The sequence below is a fragment of the Petaurus breviceps genome, unplaced genomic scaffold, assembly GCF_028583685.1.
Source record: "Petaurus breviceps papuanus isolate PSGF00001 unplaced genomic scaffold, PetGlider_PUasm1.0 185, whole genome shotgun sequence".
NCBI classification, from domain to species: domain Eukaryota; kingdom Metazoa; phylum Chordata; class Mammalia; order Diprotodontia; family Petauridae; genus Petaurus; species Petaurus breviceps.
The window spans coordinates 22,397,204-22,413,075 of record NW_027185797.1 but is presented as its reverse complement, the minus strand read 5'-3'; the positions used below and the strand labels follow the sequence as shown (position 1 = coordinate 22,413,075).

General features: G+C 42.6%; 1 protein-coding gene across 1 annotated transcript in view; it reads left to right on the top strand.

Annotated features, from left to right (window-relative positions):
- GADL1 (glutamate decarboxylase like 1) overlaps nt 1–15,872 on the top strand; it is a 168,988-nt gene that overhangs the window by 16,666 nt on the left and 136,450 nt on the right. The window contains exons 6-7 of the mRNA XM_069088570.1: nt 11,468–11,547; nt 11,663–11,717. Of these exons, the coding sequence (XP_068944671.1) occupies nt 11,468–11,547; nt 11,663–11,717 (135 nt within the window). The remainder of the gene's footprint in view (nt 1–11,467; nt 11,548–11,662; nt 11,718–15,872) is intronic.

The window sequence follows — 15,872 nt, the reverse complement described above, 5'->3', positions numbered from 1 at the left end:
GGAATAAGAAGCGAAACTTGAGCTGAATCTTGAAGGAAGATAGGGGTTCTTTGTCACAGAATTGAGGAAGGAGAGCTTTTCAGGCCTAGGTGACAGCCTGCAAAAGCGTGGATGTGGAAAATGGAATGTTGTGTAGAAACAGCGAACAGACCAGTTTGATTGGCACCTAGTGTGTGTTCTGGAGAGAACTATACAGTAAGCCCCAAAGAGTAAACCGAAGCCTGATTATGAAGGACGTTAATTGGCAACAGAGCAGATTTTTATCCTAGATGCAAGAGGGAGCCCCTAGAGCTTCTTGAGCAGAGTAAGGACGTGGTCAGACTCGTGCTTTTAGAATACCATTTTGGCAGCTATGTGAAGTGTGGATTGGAAAAGAAAGATACTATGGACAAAGAGACATTTTAGGAAGCTGTTACAATGGCAGACGAGAGATGGTGAAGGTCTAGACTAAGATGGCAGCCACTTGAGTGGAGAGAAGAGAATGGACACATGAGACATGGTATGGAAATAGAATTGACAAGACTTGGAAACTGAGTAGATGTAGAGGTGGAAGTGAATGAAGAGGCAAAGATGACTCCTAATTTATGAACTTGGGAGACTGGAAGGATAATGATGCTTTCAACAGAAACAGAGAAGCTAGGAAGAGCGAAGGACTTGAGGGGAAAGAGTACGAATTCTATTTTTCACATCTTGAATTCAAGATGTATAGAGGACATGGCATGGAAATGTCTAATGACACTTGGAGCCAAGACTCAGAACTTTGGAAGATTAGGGCCAGATACATGCTGTAGATCCAGGAGACATCTACATAGAGATGATGGTTGAAGCCTGGGGAACTGATTGATCCCTGAAAGAAAAGAGAAAAGGGCCCAGGTCAGAACCCTGACTTTAACACACACTTAGGAAGCAGAGTATGGATATTGATCTAACAAAAAAGATTGAGACTGAATTGCCAGGTGGGTAGGAGAAAAATAAGAAGGGAGTATACTATACCATGAGAACCTAGGAAGTAAAAAGTGCCCAGGAAGAGGGGGTGGCCAACAGTATCATATACTACAGAGAATTTAAGAAGGATGAAGACTAAGAAAAGCCTGGCACATTTGACAATTACAAGATCACTTTTAATGAAATTCCTCAAATCCCATGACCTTCACCTTCCTTCTGCCTTATCCACATCCAAGGCATGGTTACCCTCTTGATCTTTACATCACCCATAAATGTTCCACTTGAACTTTGGAGAAAGTAGTTCCAATTGAGTAGTGTCGGAAACCAGATTGCAAGGTGACGAGATGCGAATAAGAGGAGATCAACTAGAAGTAATCAGTTTAGACAGCTATTTCCTTCAAATTTGGCTGTGAAATGGAGGAAAGTTATAAAATCATAGCCTGAGGAGATAGTAGGGTCAAATGAGGGATTTTTTAAAGATGATGATAACTTGGGCACATTTTTATGCAAAAGGGAAGGAACCAGTCACTCAGGAGAAACTAAAAATTACAGAGAGGAGGGAATGAGGGTAAGGGAAAGTTGCTAAAGAAAATAGGAAGGGAGACAATCAAGGGCACAAGTAGAGGGGTTGGCCTTGGCAAGGGGGAAGACTATCTCTTCATAAGACAAAAGAAGGAAGGATGAGAGAATGAGAGAAGGATTTTTTAAGAAGAAGAATAACTACAAAGAAGGAGTTGATGGCAAATGGCCTTTGTTTAGTCAGTGAGGTACAAAGTAAGATCTGCTGGAGCTAAAGAAAGAGGTCATGGTTTGGAGGTACAGAGGAGGGAAGAGTAGATCTGTAACAGTCACTGTGGGTGTAAATGATACAGTGAAAGTCAATTAGGGAGAAGTGGAAGGAATGCCTTGCAACAGTGAAGGCACAGGTAAAATAAAATAAGATAGATTTATAGTGGACCCAGTCAGGATGGGTATGTGGCTTCTTCTAACACCACTGAGTAGCACATGAGTAAAGGCAGAAAAGGTGGACGGAGGGGGTAACTGAAAGTTGGAGTTTGGCCAAGCACAAGTAGTGATTAGATAAAGGGGTGAGACATTTGAATGGTGTAATATAATATCAAGCAAAGGCAACTTCCCAGGTTCGAAATACCAGCATAGGTGCTCTCTATTTTATTCAGTAACAAACCCAGAACAGAGAAGATCAAAACATGACATCATTCAAAATACAGCATTTACTAAGTGTGATTAAATAATCTCCAAGGCCTACCCCACCCCAGGACTTTCCAATCATTCAATCAATTACAAAGTCTCTGTTCCAAATACTTCTCCACCCCTAGGCTATACCTTAATTAAGTCCACCACAAAGCCCCTCTTCTCAAATGGAGATTAGTTTCCAAACATAAGTAAAATACATTCATTTGCTCAACCATAGAACACAAAAAGGTCAAAAGTTCCCCACCCCTGGATCACAATTGAATCTACCCCAGAGTTACATCAAGTTTAAACACAGCACTTAATACCCAAATGGAGGTCTTTTCTTCATCTTGACACGAGGCAAGTTCTCAGCAATCTTAGTTCCTGGAGAGACAAGGTTTGGAAGGCCATAAGATACATTGCCAGTCCCTTCATGAATTTATCCTCTGTCTGTAGAACAGCCCTAGAACCCCTGAACACATTAGCAAAGCCCTCTCCCAGGATTTCTGTAAACATACAACAAGAAAATCCTTCTTCAGGGCTTCTGAACCAACAGAAAGGCTCCCAGACCCCTGCAACAACAGTACTGTCCCTCACCAGTGGACAGTATTCATTCTGTCTGCAGGACAGTCTCCAGACCCCTGCAACAACAGTACTGTCCCTCACCAGTGGACAGTATTCACTCTCTGTCTGCAGGACAGTCTCAGGCCTTCTTAACCAAATGCCAGGTTCCAGGACTTCTTCAACAGGACAGTCTTTCACCAGTGGACAAATCTGGCAAAATAACATCAAAACAGACAGACAAAGTACCAGCAAAACAGCCATGTCTCCTCAGTCCTTGGCAGCTCAGGGGGCAGGTCTCAAAAGTCCAGGGCAATTCAAAGCGGCCACCAGCAATCCTCTTAGTCTCTCTCCCTCTCCACGAGGTGCTGCTTCCAAAAAAGATCTTCCGCCTCTCTCCAGTGTCTCTCCAAATCTCCGTCACCAGCTCCTCCCACTTCAGGACTTTCTTTTCACATCAACAAGCCCATCCCACAGGTGGGATTAACAAACTCTGGGTTTTAATACAATCAATTTGAAAACCAAGCCAATACAGGGGAATCTTTAATTGCCATTACTATCACAAATGGAGAGAGCTGTGTATAACTGAACAGATTAACCATAGAGTCAAGATGGGGAAGGGAGGCAAATGAAGTCAGAGCAGGGCTGGTGGCCTTAGAGAAGGTGGAGGAATGGTGGAAATGGAGGTCACAATAATAAATATGAATGAATAAGCTTTGGAGGAGTGAGATTCGGAGAAGCAATAAAAGCAGAGAGAGATTGTGTTTAGAGGAATTTCTGGATTCCTTATCCTGGAAGTGGAACAATTGTGGGTGATGTCAGGATCAAAGGATGACCATCCTTGTGTGTGGCTCAGATGAAGAGAAGGTGAAGGTCATGGGGACTGAGGAGCTTGGTGAACTGGGAACCCAGGCTATTTGATCATAGGCTCATGGGGCCAATGATTTAAACCTAGAAGGAGCCCCAGAGGACATCTATTACAACCTATTCATTTTTCAGATGAGAAACTGGGGCCAGGAGAGGTTCAGTAACTTGTTAGAATCTGCAGTAGGATTTGGACCGTGCCATGTTGCCTTTCCTGACGTGATACCAATGTGCATATTGAAGTGCTTAAGTGTAAGGGCAGTAGTTGGAGTAGAGAGGAAGACGGTGAGCCAAGGCTTGCAGGTCTTGAGAAAGGAAGGACAATGACATGGGGGCTGGCACCTCACCACTGCCAGGACCCAGACTGGGTGATCCAACTGCATGGAGTGGCTTAGAGGAAGAGAGGATGCTGACTGGTGACATGGGTTTCTGGGGCCATTGTAGTACCAAGACCCGGGTTCAGATTCTTCCTTTTCTGTTTACTTCTCTGAGTGACCTTAGACAAATCACTAATCTTTCCCAGTCCTCAGTTTCCTCATCTGTAGAAGTGAAGGGGTGGAGCTAGATCAAGGGTTCTTAGCCTTTTATGTCTCATTTACTCCTTTTAGTAGGCTGATGAGGCCTCTGGACCCCTTCTCAAAATAATGTTTTTAAATACATAGTATTACAAAGGAACCAACTTCTATTGAAATAGTTATAAAATACTTAAAAAAACTCTATCCCCAAATATTCTGATAACCCTCGAAAGAGATAATCTTCTAACTTTTGGTTCTGTGATACTAAGAGGGGAAGGCTTTATTGGACTGGCTAAAGGTTACTCATTACTAGACGAAGGGGGACTGGCTTCTTAAAATTCCTTCTACTCTTTCTATGGAATTTCTCCTTTCCTTCCTTTGTTTTTCTTTCCTGACACAGCCCCCATTCCGAAGGTCATCTCTTACATACATGAGCTCTAGGCCATTGTCAAGTACATGAGGAAGATAGGCACCAGACACCCTGAACTCATTCTAAAGTCCACTTTCTCATCTCTCTTGGCTATTTTCTTTTATAACCAAAAACTACTTTCCTTTGGAAAAAGGCAAAGTACCCAACAGAAGGTTGCCAGTAGGAACTGGCCTTACTGTCCTCCCTTGGCTTGATCTCCTGAGGAGATTCTGACCTTTGCTGTGGGTTCATTCCATGCCATGTGAGGAAGAACATTAAGAGCTTAGAGGAGCTCACTCTGCCACCTGGCCTGGGTTTCTGAAATTGGTTTTTGAAATAAGGGCTTCTCTTCCAGGGGGGCCTTCCTGCAGTAATGGCAAACAAGGATGTTCAGGAAGCATGAGCTGTTTCTTAAGGAAATACGATGAGAAGTTTTGCATATTTGGAGGAAGATGCTTTTTTCCTCTAGAATTCATCTCACAGTCCTTCCCCTTTGCAATAAGCATGTCCCCTTCCCCCAAAGGTTATTGATGAACTGGGGAAAGAGCAGAATCAAGATCCAACTAGCAAAATCTGTAAGGCAGGAATTCTTAGCCGAAGGGCCTGAAACCCCAAGGTATGTATGGATAGATTTCAGGGGGCTCTTGTACTTGGATGGGAAAAATCACATCTTTATTTTCACTGACCTCTAACTGAAATTTAGCATTTCCTTCCATTAGGAATGTAAGCAACCTACATTCTTCTGAGAAGGGGTCATTTGGCCTCACTAGTCTGCCAAAGGGGGTCTATGACACCAAAAAGGTTAAGAATCTCTGTTTCAGGAGAACCTATTTTGGACTGGTGTTTTCAAACCTGAGAAAGCCACCCTAAGTAGGACACATGGTAATGGCTCGATATTTTTCAATTTCCCTTTCTATTCTTCATTGTATTTAAACCTTGCCTTAGCTCTCCTAGAAATATAACTCTGGAAAAAGGAAAGGCAACTCCATTGAAAGAGAGAATAAAAGATATGCCTGGGAAAGCTCAGGGACCACGGTGGTGCTAGGAAATTTCAGCAGAGTAAAAGGAAATTGGATCACCATGCATCATTGTGAAATGTTGGCTAAATGACTTTTGCATCTCAAGAGAGGGCCTATTTGCAAAGGAAGGTAGAAGAGATGCTTTGTTCATCTTGTCAGCAAGAGAAAGAGAAAACAGAGAGGTAATAGACCCAGTTTTCTCAGGAATGTCATTTTGAGAGAGCAGCTTTAAAAATTGGTTATTTTATTATTTTAATATGTTTATTTTCTCATTCAGAGTCAGAATTAGGAATTCTGGTGAACAAGGGAAATTTCATATAAGGTTTTGGGGAGCAGGAAATGGAATCTCATGGCATGCACAGAACTGGGAGAGACCTCATACTACTGTGCCTTGTATGATGGCTCAAAGGAGGAGTCAAGCAAGGCCAGATTATGAAAAATTTACCTGGATATGAGATGTCCTTTCTAAGGAAGAGGATCCCTAGATTCAGCAACATGATGGAAGGTACAGGGGACAGTCTGTCATTGAGAGATAAAGTCATGCCAGATAAAATAGGCTGTCTGTCTCCCTAAGGACCCTGCGGCATAGCCCATGACTCCTAACCCCTGATCCTCCTTGTCTCCAAGGAGGTGGCATAGCAACAGGACCCTGAGAATGGTGACTTTGGTCTGGGTAAGGGGGTGGAAATGGCTCACAGGAGAGAAAGACTGCCTTGAGGAACAATGCTTCCCCCATGTTGGTGCATTGGGGCAGAACCCCAGTTATCCCACTTGAGTTGAAACCCTGTTTCCCTTTCTTCTACAACAAAATGTCTTCAGGCTATAAAACTGACATTGGTATACTCATAGTTTTCAGTGTTACAGCTGGTAGGCACCTGACCAACTAAACTCACACTTGACCATCTGTGATGGGGCCCAAGAATTGGTGAATCCTATGAGGATCAGGCAGCAAAGAAAGGAAGAATGTGAGCAAGTCTATTCAATCAACTTAAGCCCTTTGCGAAATGGTTATTCAACTTCCCCTGTTATCTTCCAGACCCCCGGAGTGTGCACTGGTGTTTTGGGGCCCAGATTGCTATTTTTCCACACTGCTACTTTCCCAACCAGGGCAACATTCAGATTCTGTCATTACACAGCAACCTGAGGCTTTGTGGGATCAGAATCATACACAGACAAGAGGAACTTTTCAGTTAAAAGCATTAGTTGTATGCACTAGGAGTTGCCAAGGATACAAAGATAACTGCTTAATAGTCCCTGCCCCAATGAGTTTCCAGTCTTGCCAGAGGAGACAACATGCCCATCTCTAAATAGGCACAACATGGAAATGAGGCACTTTGGGGTGGAAGGCAGCGGCACCTGGGGGTGGGTGGGAGGGAGCTGAAGGAAAGTTTCATGGAGAAACTATCATCGAGCTAAGTCTTGAAGGGGAAGAGCATTCCAAGCATGGGGAACAGCCACTTCAAAGGCTGTTCAAAATAAGAGATGTAGTGTTGTGCAAGGAATGCCTTGATATTTATTTAAATGTAAAGATGTTGTTCCTATCCCATTGCCCACTTAGAATGGAAACTCCTGGAAAGCAGGCATTGTTCAATTTTTTCTTCATATGTCTAGTTCCTTACATGTAGTAAGCATTAAAGAAATGCTTTTGACATTGAATTCAAATTCATTCAAACCTCCCCCTCCCCCATTTTATAGAGGAGGAAACAGATCCAGAGAGAGGAAGCGACTTTCCTGAGATAAAGATGGCTGGACAATAGCAGAGTTGGGAAATCTTGTCTTCCAGTTGAAGGCCCTTTCTATGATACCCCAGTGGCTTCTCAGATAGATCCCTCCCTCCTGTCTGTAGAACACTGCTTGGTCTAATAGAAATGTTGGCTTCATTCGTTGACTTGGTATCTGTGTAACATTTGGCAAGTAACTACTTCTCAGGGCCTCAGTTTACCCATCTGTAAAATGAAAGGGCAGAGCTAGGTGATCTCTGAGGTGCCTTCCAGTTCTAAATCTAAGCTTTTAAGGTCTATGACCTGGCATTGAATCAATCCATTATTAAAGCATTTACAAAAGTAGTATCAGCCTATGTTCTGAAGTCTTCCCTGGGTACAAATATGCTTGGAGATTCCATTAAGCTATTGACAATGATGTAAAGGTTATTCAGATTTCAGAATTTAGTAAAAATGTTTAAAGCAATATCACTTCCCCAGATTTGTTATGATCCAAAGCTTGCTTGGTTTGGGGGCATCACCATGATTTCATGCACAGAATGTGTTAACTCTTCCCTGCTCAGGCCCCATCCCTTTAGAAAAGACATGAGTAGGAGAGGCATGCCCAGAATGGAGTAAAAGCCCTGGAGAAAGGGTGAGGATTGATTGAAAGCCCTGAGGTCATTTCACCTACAGAAGGAAATGCCTAAGCCCCTGGTTTCAAATTTGTAGGGCTGACATGTGGAAGAGAATTCTGGCCCCACAGGCAGAGACAAGAACCAATGGAGAGGAATTCCAAAGATGAAGATGTAAGCTTGATCTAAGGAAGAACTTAAAAAAAATTTTTAAAGAATTTCTTAACTATTAGGGCTACCTCAAAATATGGCATGGGCCGCCCTGGGAGGTCACAGGTCGCCTTTCACTGAGGTCTTCAAGCAAAGACTGTGTCTATGTCTATGTTCATACAAAATGTGTGTATACACACATACACGTACATGCCTGTTGCTCTCCACTGGCGTGTCAACTTCAAGGCCATGGCCATTCTTTCTTTTCCTCTGTATCCTCCATACTCAACAGGATGCTTTGTTCAGAGCAGGTAAGATGCTGAATTTGTTGCACCTGATGTAGTCGACCTCCTGATTTCATTCATGAGAAGACAAATCCTCGGAGGCTAAGTAGCAAGCCCATGCCCCATAAGGCAAAAGCATGGCCAGATTTGGGACCTTTGGCTTCCAACTCCAATCCCCCCACTCATTTCACTCCCCCGTACTGTCTTACGGAGGTCTCAAGGCTCAGGTGAGCTCATGAATGTGAACGTATTAGGAAAAAAATTATCTTCCTTTGTAAGATTATTACAAATGAGGAAGAGGAGGCAGGGCCAGGGTGACTCAAGGCTGCTGAGTAAATGGAGGCTCTGATGGAATTCAAGTTGGCAAGCCCTCCGTTCACTGGCCTCTTTTTTCTAGATCCTTCCATCTTTATAAAATGAGAATGAAAATCTGCAGAGGGTCTTTGCATGTCTCCTAAAAGAAAACTATGGAGGGGGATGGGGAAAGAATGGGGACAAGTTTTTCCTTTTCCTTTCTGCCGGTGATAGGAGAGATTCCTTTGTCATTAAATGCATTTGTTTTCTCTGAACTCCAGTCATATGTGAGTGTGTGTGCGTCTGTGTGTTTCTATGCATATAAACTCAGCATGTCTGAAACATCAACAAGGTGTTTCTCCCCCCCACCTCCCAGCCCCTTTACAGGGCTTCTTTTCTTCTCTGTTTCTCTGAACTGCTTTAGCTCTGCTCTTTCCAGCTTTTATTTGTCCCCACACAGTTCACACCGACATTGCTGTCTATTCCACCCTTGGGTACAGATGCTCAGCCTCCCTGTTTCTGCCGACATTCACATTCTGATTGCCACTTTAGGTATTCTGTGGGCTTTCTGGTTCCTGAGTTTGGAGTGGGCTGACATTTCCCAGTGGCCCCACAAGACTTTTCCAAGAGCCTAATAGGCAGATTCCGGGGTGTAGGCGAGTATTTATCACCCTGAAATCAATAGCTCTTGGTTGAGGTCCCAGACCTTGGGTGGGCAGCAGCTCCCCTGGGCAGACTGGGCTTCTGACCACGCATTGATACAGGTCAATGTTGCAGCAGCTTAATTAGTTTTCTTTGGACATGATTGTTTGTCAATGGGCATTCTGCTGTTCTTGTAACAAGAGAAAATAAAGGCAGCTTACCAGCATATGTAGGATGGCTTCATCCTCCCCAATGGTGTTATTTCTACATTTGTTTTTGCAAAAGGAAATAAGAAAGTGCCAAAAAGAAGAAAAAAAGGACCCTTGACAAAGAGAAGAAAAATGCCACAGTCAATGAAGTACATCAAGCTGAGCACAGTAGGCATGAACACACTGTTTCCTACTTATGGATATGTTATTTGTTGCTTAGAGAGCAATGGCCATGGGTGCCCATAGGCGCTTGGAATTTTGAGTCAGAAGACTATTTGAAGATGATCTAGGGGTGGCTAAGTGGTGCAGGAAATAGAGCACTGGCACTGGAGTCAGAAGGACCTGAGTTCAAATCTGGCCTCAGACACTAAGCACTTACTAGCTGTGTGACCTTGGGCAAGTCACTTAACCCCAATTGCCCTGCCTTTCCCTCCTCCAAAAAAAGATGGTCTGATTTTAGATGTTTATTAACTTTATTTTTTATTCATATTCATTTTCCAGTAGAGCATGAGCTTCTTAAAGGCACGGACTATTGTTTTTTTTTTCTTTTCTATCCCCAGCACTTACATAGTATGTGGTACATAGTAGGCGCTTAATAAATGTTTGTTAAAGTGAATGATATTAATGACCTACAAAAAGAAATGGCAAACCACTTCAGCATCCTTGACAAGAAAAGCCCCAGTGGGTCACGGGGAGTTGGACCTGACTGATGTCATTGAACAACAATATTAATGAGGAGATGGACACTGAGAGAAATGAAATTATTTGTCCAAGGTTCTGTGGATCATACAGAGCAGAGCTGAATCTCTCTCATTTGCCAGTCTCTTCTCTATAACTACTTCATATTGTCTTTTATACATTTTGTCTGTGTAACCTGTCAGTTGGTTATATTTAAGCATCTTTATCCATGTTTTCCATATAGCTATACATGTTCCTATGGTCTCCCTCTCAGAATGTAGGGCAGATATGGTTTTTGCATCCCCAGTGCTTAATTCAGCATGTGCTAGGCAACAGGAACTTATTTATTGTTAGTATTAGTCAGTAGTAGCTATTAGTACTAATAATGATAGTAATAACTAGCACCAGCATTCCAGAGGACTGATGATGAAGACTGTTACTCACCTCCTGATAGACAGGTGATAGACCCACTGCAAACTGAGACCCGCATTTTTGGACTTGGCCAGCAAAGGAGTTTGTTTTGCTTGACTCTGTAGAATTGTCGTAAGACTTGGGTTTTTCTTTTCTTTTTTTTTCATTAATGAAGGTAGGGGGGACAGTCATGGGAGGGAGAGAAAATAAATGTTTTTTCACTGAAAAAAATGAAATTTCATCATAATAATAGCTAGAATTTTCATACTTCCTTAATGCTTTACATACAGTAGCTCATTTTATTTTTACGAAAAGTCTGTGAGGTAGGTACCATTATTATCACTATCTTATAGATGAGGAAACTAAGGCTGAGAGAGGTTTAGTGATTCATCAGCTAAGTGCCTTAGATAGAATTCAAACTCAAGTCTTCCTGAACCCAAATCAGCACTTTATGCACTACACCCCCTAGCTGTCTGAATTGATGCTTTAATGATTGATTAATTTAACCCCAGGTTATAGGACCGTAAGAATTTAGGTTTAGAGGTAGAAGGGACCTTGGAGACCCTTGTTCCCACTCTTTCACTTCGTAGATGAGGAAACTGAGGCCCAGAGAAGTAGTGACTTCCCAAAGGTTGCCCAGATACTAAGTGGCAGAGCTAGGGTTTGAACCGATATCCTCTAATTCACAGCCCAGCAACCCTTTCCACGGAACCAAGCAGCAGCTCTGTTAGAACATTTGAGGCAGCAGCAAATGCAGGTTCCTGTCTCTAGGGTCAGCAGTTTTTCTAGTGCTGAATATAAACATCTTAGGGAAAATGTTCTCTTTTCTTTGTTTAGGGAGTAAGAAAATTGGGTTCAAGGATCACACCATGAATCTTACTAAGGAATAAACATAATGCTATTTCCTAGTTTGCTGACTCAGTTTCCCATTTGTCTCTTCTTTCCACTCTAATTCAGAGCCATTACTCTATGAAGAAGGCAGCATCTTTCCTTGGGATTGGTACACAGAATATTTACTTTGTGGAGACGGACTCGAGGTATTGGGACAGTATTCACAGGAGGGAGGGAAGAAATCTGTGCCTCTGAAAAGCACTAGTGATGGGGATAATCTAGTTAAACAATAACTGAAAATCTTAAATCTGTGTCCCTTAGAGGTAAGATGATACCTGAGGAACTGGAGAAACAAGTCCAGCAAGCCAGGAAAGAGGTGAGAGGGGGGGCGGGGAGAGGAAGTGGGTATGTGTGTGCCTGTGTGGCTATGGGTGGAGTGTATGAGAGAGAGAAAACAGAAGAGTGTCAGAGGATATCAGCATGGATGAATGCAATGCAAAGTCCATCTCTCCCCACCAGAGAAAGAGGGCAGAGTGTGAAAATAAAAATAAGGATGCTCCCATCCAGATGTTCTCTTTGCAGGTGTGGCAGGTTGGCTCTCCATATTCTGTGGAGCTGTCCAGATGTTCCAGCTGTGGCAATTAAAAAAAACATTGACAGTGCCTAGTGCTAAGCCATGAGGACAAGTATTGCTGCCTTGCAAATGCCCACCCTGTGCTCTACCTTTCCTGCCTCCAAGAGTCCTGCTGCCTAAAACCAAACCAAACATATACTCTCCCTGTGCTGCTTTTAAAAGAAATTTAGCTCATTTAAGCAATCCCCCAGCCTCACAGGCTGTGCTGATTTCCCCAAGCAGGCCCCTTAACCAAATACCATTAATTATCTGTCATCAAGGATGGTGTGTAGATCTAGGATCCTAACCCTTCCCACAGAGTCCCCTTTCAACCTGCTAAAGCTTGCCTTTCCCGTGTCTGAGCAGTGAAGCCCTTGCCTGGGCAGCTATCAGCCAAGATGGCCCTAGACGTGACTTATGGGTGCGACCCTAGTTCCCCATGCGAGCCATCTCTCTCCCTGCTGAGCACCAGCCTGGACCAAGAGCTACCTGCAGGACTTTCCGCAGGCATCCTGCCTCCTTTCTGCCCCAAACCCCCCTACCAATGGAGCTGCAGAGTCACTCTCAGATGACTTCCCAACAGGTAGGCATGAAGGACACTGGCAAAAGTCAGGTGGGACAGCAGGAAAAAACAATCAGGGTGCCAGGGTCCTGGGCAGAGCAGTCCACTAGCCCACCCTGGATGGTAAGGTCTGACAGAGACTGGGTCCTTTCTTACCTGCTCTAATGAGCTGTGTTTTTAAGAAAAGTCCTGTGTCACCAGGACACATTGTGACAAAATCTGTTTGCTTTGAATGCATTGAATTTTTAAAAAATTTACATGAACAACAAAAAACCCTTATCTTTATTTCATCTTTGGGATGTAGAAATGCATCCTCTGATCTTCATTTATGTTACATTTATTTTTAAAACTCCAATGACAAGTGGGTTTGGAAGTCGCCTGATTATGTGCCTCCCCTCCCCTGAATATCAAAAGTTCTTTTCATCTTGAGTGAAATGCAGGCATTTCTGTGTGAGTCATAGCCTTTGCTAGGGCTCCTTTTCCATGGAGGATTCTTCAAAATGAATGAGAGTCTTAACAGCTGCCATTCTACTAATGAAAGCATCTTGTGCAGATTATTTCACTTGAATCTCAGAAACCTTTTGAGATAAATTTGTCTATTTTCCCCATTTAACAAATGGGAAAACTGAGGTTCTGAGCACTTGCTTAACTTGCCTGGGGTCACATTGCTACTAAGTGAGGCAGGATTCAAATCTCCCACCTCCTCATTTCAAGCCCAGCTCCATCTCCACGATTCCTTTTTAATGAGGGCTCACTCATGTCATCCAAGAGCTTCCCGGGCCAGAACATGTGAGTAGATTGGAGGAGGGGGCATTTTTTTATTCATTTGTTCTTATTGAGTTCAACAACACTGAAATAAAAAAAAATAGCTAGACTATGTTATAAGTGCAGTGGAGAATTGGGGCATGTGCCTTTGTTTTTTCTCCTTTTCCTTTTCCTTTCTGAGCATCCCTCAACTGATAGCTTGCTCTGAGTAGTTCTTTTACTGGGAGCCTCTGGCTTTAGGCAAAAGCACTTCCCTCTCAGTCTTTGACTTGCATCTTTTCAGGTGCAGAGAAGAGGCTTCCCTGGCATACATACCCCATACCATCGATCTAGATTTGAAAGGTTCACTTTTTTAAGCAAATCATTCGTTTTTAAAATAATATTTCCCCCAATTACACATCAAAACAATTTTTTAAACTTAAAAAAATTGAGTTCCAAATTCTGTCCCTGCCTCCCTCTCCTTCCCTGCCATGAGACAGGAAGTAATCTGATATAATTTATATATGTGCAATCATCATTCATTCATTTGTAAGTACATGCCTGCAATGTCCTAGGCATTATGATAATTGCTGAGAATAGAAATTTAAAAGCAAACTAATCCTTGCCCTCCAGGTGCTTATATTCTATCAGGGAAAGTAATACTCATAAGTAAATTATATATATATATATGTATTGTGTGTATATACATATGACAATATAACACAAGTATATACATGTATGTATGTATGTGATGTGGAAATAGCACTACCAACTTGAGGGGTCAAGAAAGGCCACTCGGAGTGGGTAGCACCTGAGCCAAGCCAAGCCAAGGCAGCAACTTTCCTTGGGATGGGAGTGAGCCTGAGATTCCAAGGAGAAAGGAATCACACATTAATCAGGTGACAGGGTAACAAAACAAGTATTGTCTCATCATGATGAAGCCCAGAGGAGAGGCCATTTAAAGGTCTTTCTGACTTTGAAAAAATTCCCCATTTTAGGCAGATCAGCCTTTTTCTAGCTTTTCTAAAATGAGTGTGAATCCAGTTGACTTTCCCAAGGCTAGCCTCCTATAAAATCTTCTGCTATCACTGCAAATGATAAAGAAAGAATCTTTTGGTAACTTCTAGAGGATGGAAGGAAGGAATTCTCCAAGCCTCTGTCTCCCCAGGGATTCCACCATCACCAGGCTCATTTCTCTGCTGAATCATTATCTAGTGATTGATTCCATTTGTCACAGCTGTCTCACGCAGCTGTCAGGAACCCTCTTCTACCACATGTTTTCTGTAGCAGGTATGTGTTACCTGCCATTCATGTTTTCATGTTACTCTTAGAATTTGTTTTGTATATCTAGAGACATGATTCTGAAGTGTTCTAAATGAGCTACTCTGTTCTTTGCTCCTTTCCATGTGAAACTACCTTGCTAGGTGGCACAATGAATAGAGTGCCAGGGCTGGAGACAGGAAGACCTGAGTTCAAATTCTGACCTCAGACATGTATTAACTATGTGACCTTGGGCAAATCATTTAACCCTGTTTGCCTCTGCTTTCTCCTCTGTAAAATGAGCTGGAGAAGGATATGGCAAAGCTCTCCAGCATCTTTTTCAAGAAAACCCCAAATGGGGTCACAAAGAGTCAGTCACAACTGAAATGACGGGACAACATTAAAGACACTATAGCCAGTACTCTAACTACCGAGCCACCTAGCAAGTGCCTCTGAAACCTCATTTTCCTCGGTTCCATATTCTCCTTGAACTGTCTTCCTTTCTTTTTTCCATTCTCCTTTCTCCAGCTTGTATATTAACTTCCTTTTGGAATAGCTTCCTTCTAATGTTAGCTTTCTGAGGGCTTCCTGACATACTCTTCTTGTGTGAGGAGTAGGGAATCTGTTGAAAGTTTCCCAGTTCATTTGATGATCGGCTGCCATTTTGGTGGATTCCGGAAGAATGAGAGACACACTTCACGTCCAGATAATCTCACAGAAGATCTAGCTAAGGATGAACGAAACCCCAGTCGCTGTTTTCCTGCTGGGTTCCTATCAGTTTTAAGGAGATAAATAAGGAAGTATGGTCAGGGTTCAGATCCATTCCACAGTAAGGGAGTAGGACAACACAATATTTGTCTCCCATTTGGTTTGAAGACTTAGTTTCTTAACTTGATAAAGAGAAAATATGCAAAGGAAACATTAGTAAAATAGGAAGAAAATTCCAAAGGATGACTTATTGTCAGGCAAGGCCAGATTACTAATTTTTACCCCCTTAAGTATAACTAATGACAAGATGCCACTGGGAGATGGAAAAGTCAGATTTTGAAAAAAAATTCTAAGTAACTATTGTCTCTAAATTGAGCATTTTAATAAGTCAATACTTATTACACACCAGCTGGGTGAAGAACACTGCCCCAAGTGCTAGATGAGATTTAGATTTTAGATAAGACACAGTCCTTGCCCACATGAATTTTGCAGTCTAATGAGAGGATCCAACACATACACAGATAACTGAAATACAAAGTCCTTAATCAGGGTGATACTGTCATTATTTGTCAGAATCAGCCTAAACACATATAGTCCTGATTCTGAAGCTGACTAACCATTACATTATAAATTCCTGAACTTTT